Below are 5,558 nucleotides of genomic sequence, written 5' to 3'. Positions count from 1 at the left end.
GTTGTTCGTGTTGCGAGCCTATCATCTTCCAGGCGTTGCAAAACCCATGGAGTTGCATGAGCTTATCCGGTGTTCCAATGGGCCTCTGTGCACGAGTTAGGTCAGGCGCTAATGAACCAGGGATGCAGGTCACGAGAGTAGAAATCACCTTATGCAAAAAAGAATGAATTTGTTTTTTGCAATTAAAAAACACATATTTTGCACCATACAAACACAAATATTGGTACATATTTCAGCTAGTTGCATAACAATTTAGTTTCCATTGTATTCGCTGTATTTCCTAAAAAGGCCGGACTCTGCAATAGTTTCGTGTATTAATATCGTTGTGTTGCAGAAAGTGCAGAAGAAACCCCCTATACAAGCAACGTGGGACATTCCAGAGGATTCCAAAAAAAAAAACGCGTCTATCAACCCCACGTGGGGCTCATTTGCGTATCCACCCAATTGCTTCAAAGGCTAAAGATTCCATTGAAAGCTATTGGCTGAAGCTGCGGGTTTCGGTTTGAAACCACGCCCCTAGCGAGAGTGTATAAAAACCTCTACGTTCATAAGTACACGCAGCACAAACTGATCTATCACTCACAGTACGCAACAGAACTTGGGATCTATCACTTAGAAGCTAACGCACTGTCTGAAACGAATCCTGTGACTCAACAACCAACTGGATTATACTATACAGCTCATTGCAAAACTGACGCCGCTTTTTCTTCGGATATTATCCAAACCTTGTGGATTATTTTACTTACAACATGACTCTAGAAGAAGTCGTTGGCTGCAACACAACTGAAAAAAAGTAAGTCTAGTTTATTAAAAGATTATATTGCCTGGTGCAGCTGCACTAATTGTGTACCCTGTACTGTAGCGTGAATAGCAATGCTGTATAGCAGCCGTGCAGGCTGGTATGTGCGGCATAGCCAACAGAAACCCCGGTTTATCGGGGAAGTACTATACCTGGCTGTGCTGTATCATGCAGTCTGCACTGAATTGACTGCATGTCGCTTTACTCTGAACTTTTGCAATGCAACCACAGCCACATGTCTAATGTCTTTTTTTTTCTTTTTTGAAGGATGGAAACTGTAAACCAAGCTTTAGAAGAATTGCTGGCCGCAGCACAGAGGCGAGATTGCCTAACTGTGGGAGTCTACGAGTCTGCGAAGCTGATGAATGTGTAAGTACACTATCCCCGTGCAGCATCATTGCAATTGCAGTATTTGAAATACAGATGTGTTTTTTTTTAACGGTGCAGATATACCCTAGCACAGTAAAACGCATCAATAAACTAACATGTAGATGTGTCTCTCCTTCACAGCGATCCTGATAGCGTCATTCTGTGCATCCTAGCGACCGACGAGGAAGACGAGGGTGACATTGCCTTGCAAATTCACTTCACCCTCATCCAAGCTTTCTGCTGTGATAACGACATCAACATCCTGCGAGTGTCCGGCATGCAGAGACTAGCCGAGGTTCTGGGCGAAACCAACGCGGAGAGCAACGGCAGCGAACCGAAAGACCTGCACTGCATCCTTGTCACTGTAAGTACCTGGACTGCGACGAGAAAGCCAGCGCTACAGCGTAACAGTGGCAAACACATTCTCAATGGAGCCAGCATACAGTGCATTTAGCGCGAGCACTAGCGAGGCTCTACTAGAAACCCCGAGTTTTATCTTTGCATGCACAGAGCAAACCTGCGCATCCCAGCGCGCTCTGGCAGGGTCTCGATTAGAGATGCACATGGTACAACTTGCGTGCCCTATTCAAATTGAGGATGCTGCATTGCAAGGTAGAAGCGAACCTAATTAGTGCATGCGTTTGAATGTTGTAAGCGGAAATAGTAGCAGGGGAAGTATTGCTGTATTACGTTTGTAGAAAAAAAAATGTTTTAATGCGTATTTAGCCATCATTGCTTAACTAATAACCGCAAATGCAACATAACACAGATCACTTTCAGGAGTAATAACATTGCGTTTTGTTTTTTGTCTTCTCAGAATCCCCACACAGATACTTGGAAAAACCAAGCTCTTGAGGAAGTGGGCAGCTACTGCGCGGAAAGCCGCTGCAAAAACCAGTGGATCCCGTACATCTCAATGCAACAGCGCTGAATACAAACAACGGCGCGAGACGGAGCGCACAGGGAAGAAATACATTTTAAACAAAGAATAAGACAATTACACGTCACATTCTTGGGTGAATACAAGACAAAATATTAACCGTAAGCCCTGGCTGACCTGCGGGGGTGAAGAAGCCGGACAGAGGTTAAAGGATACTGGGGCGGTGCAACCGATACACCCCTACCGTTGCAACTCGGAATGGGTTGAGCAAGAGGACACGGCTCGAGGGCGGAGAAGCCGGATTTGCTCGATGTCAGCTGGTCGGTCTGTGACGGAGGTCGTTCCTCCCCGATTCAGTGTCGGGAGGTGTGGAGTACAGAATGTTCCCGGACAATTAAGGAACGGCGTGGGGCTGTGTGCCAATCAGTTTGGCTCGGAGAAAGTTTGAAACATGTCTGGACTGACCTATACATTTTAATTGTATTTAATTTTTTGTAGGAGAAAGGCTGACTCGTTTTAAATGGTTTAAAACAAAGCTTGCAAACTTAAATGCCGACTGAGTTGACTCGCGTTCGAGCTGCGCCACATGCAACTGTACAGTAGTTCTTGGATTGAAAAAGAAACATTTTAATTTTTGAAGTCAAAACGAACCGCTGCAACTGTAATGGTGCACGTAACTTTGGGACGCTGTGCAAAAAAAACATTAACTTGTGTGTTTTGAAAGTGTTATGAAAAAATATATGCCAATATTTCTGATTTAATGTTGTCATGTATGTATTTGTCTGAAATTGGCATTCATGCTATTCAATAAATTATTTAACTGAAATGTCTGTCTGTTCACTAAATGTGTGGGTTACTGTGATGTATCCTGTTCCATGGCAATAAATACTAACTTAAGAGAAGAATACTATGCTCTGTCATATGCGTGGGGGTAGGGATACTGATCAAAAGCAATGCAATATCCAATGTGCCATATCATACAAAAATACTCTTCAGTGTAAGCCATAAAGATGCACAGTGCAGTGAAGCGCATGTCTGACGTGGAACTGTGACCCGGTGCACTTTGCACTATTTGTTAGAAAGACCTGTCTCTGCCAGCTCAGTTGACGCAAGCCTGCAGTTTGAAGTGGCTCTGTTCCAGACACTGAAAGCCTGTGGAGTAATTAGAGGCGTAATGCCCCATCCTGTTTCAATCCGACTCCTTTAACAAGGTCATTACTCTCTTATCTCTTCAGGAGTATAAAACACTCACGTTGGGGACATTTTAGTAAAACTGAAAGAACCCGTTTATAAACATTTCAGCTAGAGGTCTTTGTTAGTCGTGTTGAAAACCTCAGCTCTATAGATGAACTATATTAGTAGTTTTGTTGCCAGAGGTTTAGTGATTGTATGTTCACATGTAGAACCCAGGCGTTCAATTTCAGTGTGCAATACAATATGACTGGGGGTCCATGGCAGCCTTCAGTTACTGTCCCATACAGCACCTACTTTTGTGTCCTACGCCTGATTGTAATGCAAAAGGGATCCATGATCTGTACAATGCAATATATAAAAGCTGCATCTCCCTGTTTCAAGTCAGCATAAATCAGGGGCAAGGATGGAGAGCTAATAGTAGGCATTCTGTTCCTATGTCATAAACACAGGCTGAAAATGACACAGTGAAAGTAGAGCTCAATGCAGCACTAGTCTGCACACAGGCAGAGTAATAGCACGTTGCTCAGTGTTAAACTAACCACAATGTGACGAATAGGGTGGAGCAGCAAGATAAGACTTTTTTTTCTGGAAGAAAGCAGTGTGACGGAGTGGGTGGTTATCCTTGGAAACAGAAGACTACAGCTTCTCTTGCACTCTACTCTCAAGGGAGCGTGTAAAACGACAGAACAGCCGTCCAGATGCTGTAATGAGCTTGTCCACGTGCTCCAGACCCCTGTGAAAGACAACACTGAGATACATGAGGAACGTTTGAAGACACTCCCCACTGAACCACACACACACACACACACACGTGCCTTACCGATGACAAATCTTCATCGTGCACCTGTCTTATGCATATTATGGAAAAGGCATCTATGTCATGTTATGCCTAATATGAACGCATATATAAAAGGGTTCCCCTTTCATAACTTTGGAAAGGTCTTTATATACCATGTGCTTTACCATGCTTTCAATATGATTTCACTATGTTTTACTTTTCAAATGTTTTAATACTCACTAAACTTTTAAAAGGGAAAGTGCAAAGGATACAAAGTTGAGTTTCACATTTTACGGAGATACATCACGATGGAGGCCACTCCCCCCACAGATAGCCCCGCACAGTCTCCACGTCTTTCACTCAACTTATGCTTTGACTCAATTTACGCTTTCTAAACAGCCCCAACCTCTCCAGAAACAAGCGGAGACTGTGCTGGGGGTGTCCGTGAAGGATTTCCATTGTGAAATCACTTCTGTTTCAGTTCTGGGCTTGTTTTGTATTTGTGTTTTGCACCTCAGGGTCATTGTAGAAAGCACCCCCACCCTCCCCCCTCCATGTTTCCCCAATATAGTAGGTTTTTCAAGGACTTTTCCAAAAATATAGAACACACTTGCATTCAAAATGCATGAGAAGGTGTATTCAGCTGTGCCCATGCCAAAAGCAAAAGTGTTAGCTGGCAGCCTCAGTCACCCTAGACCTGAACACAGTGAATTCCAATAGAGACTCCAGGGAAAGCGTGAATAAGGAGCCTGGCTGCAGACGCACACAAGCACGCCTCAGACAGCGGCAGGGAGATTTTCCTTTTACTCTCCATGCCTTCAATTGTCTGCACTAACCAAAGAGCAGGGCAGTCAGCAGACCAGAAACTGCAGAGTTGAGCTTTGCTGTCTGGCTGCAGAGAGAGAGAGACAGGCATTATAGTGGAGGTCTGCTGTAGCACTGCAGCAAGATCAAAGAGGACAAACATGACCCTGATGTCTGCTTTTTCAATAGCATCTCATTACCCTTTTATGGTGCTAACAGTCAGTTAGGATGCTGTTTTTTTATGTACTTAAAAAAAATATATATATTTGTGATGAATTAAAGGTTCTGAATTGGCATGCACTAAATAGTCCTCTTGTTAATCCACACAACAGCGGTAGCACAAGGTATGCTTTCTCTTAGGGAGTGAGGGAGGGAGCAGTTCGGTCTCCGTGCTTCAATCTGCTCTGGACTGGAAGGAGCACCCTTTCTCTTAGGGAGTGAGGGAGCAGTTCGGTCTCCGTGCTTCAATCTGCTCTGGACTGGAGGGAGCACCCTTTCTCTTAGGGAGTGAGGGAGCAGTTCGGTCTCCATGCCTCAAGCCTGCTCTGGACTGGAGGGAGCACCCTTTCTCTTAGGGGTTGAGGAAGGGAGCAGTTCGGTCTCCATGCCTCAAGCCTGCTCTGGACTGGAGGGAGCACCCTTTCTCTTAGGGAGTGAGGGAGGGAGCAGTTCTGTCTCCATGCCTCAAGCCTGCCCTGGACTGGAGGGAGCACCCTTTCTCTTAGGGGTTGAGG

At 44.7% G+C, this 5,558-nt stretch overlaps 1 protein-coding gene across 1 annotated transcript; it reads left to right on the top strand.

The window, feature by feature from the left end:
* The first annotated feature begins 544 nt into the window (after nucleotides 1-544).
* LOC117401312 (growth arrest and DNA damage-inducible protein GADD45 beta-like) lies at nucleotides 545-2,874 on the top strand. The gene is made up of 4 exons (XM_034001885.3): nucleotides 545-793; nucleotides 1,067-1,168; nucleotides 1,310-1,532; nucleotides 1,986-2,874. The coding sequence occupies exons 1-4, from the start codon at nucleotides 750-752 to the stop codon at nucleotides 2,097-2,099; spliced, it is 483 nt and encodes a 160-aa protein (XP_033857776.2). The 5' UTR covers nucleotides 545-749; the 3' UTR covers nucleotides 2,100-2,874.
* The last annotated feature ends 2,684 nt before the right edge of the window (nucleotides 2,875-5,558 follow it).

This window comes from Acipenser ruthenus, chromosome 49, assembly GCF_902713425.1.
Source record: "Acipenser ruthenus chromosome 49, fAciRut3.2 maternal haplotype, whole genome shotgun sequence".
In the NCBI taxonomy this organism is placed as follows: Eukaryota; Metazoa; Chordata; class Actinopteri; order Acipenseriformes; family Acipenseridae; genus Acipenser; species Acipenser ruthenus.
Note: the sequence above shows the minus strand (reverse complement) of the source record. Positions and strands in the feature narration are given on the sequence as shown.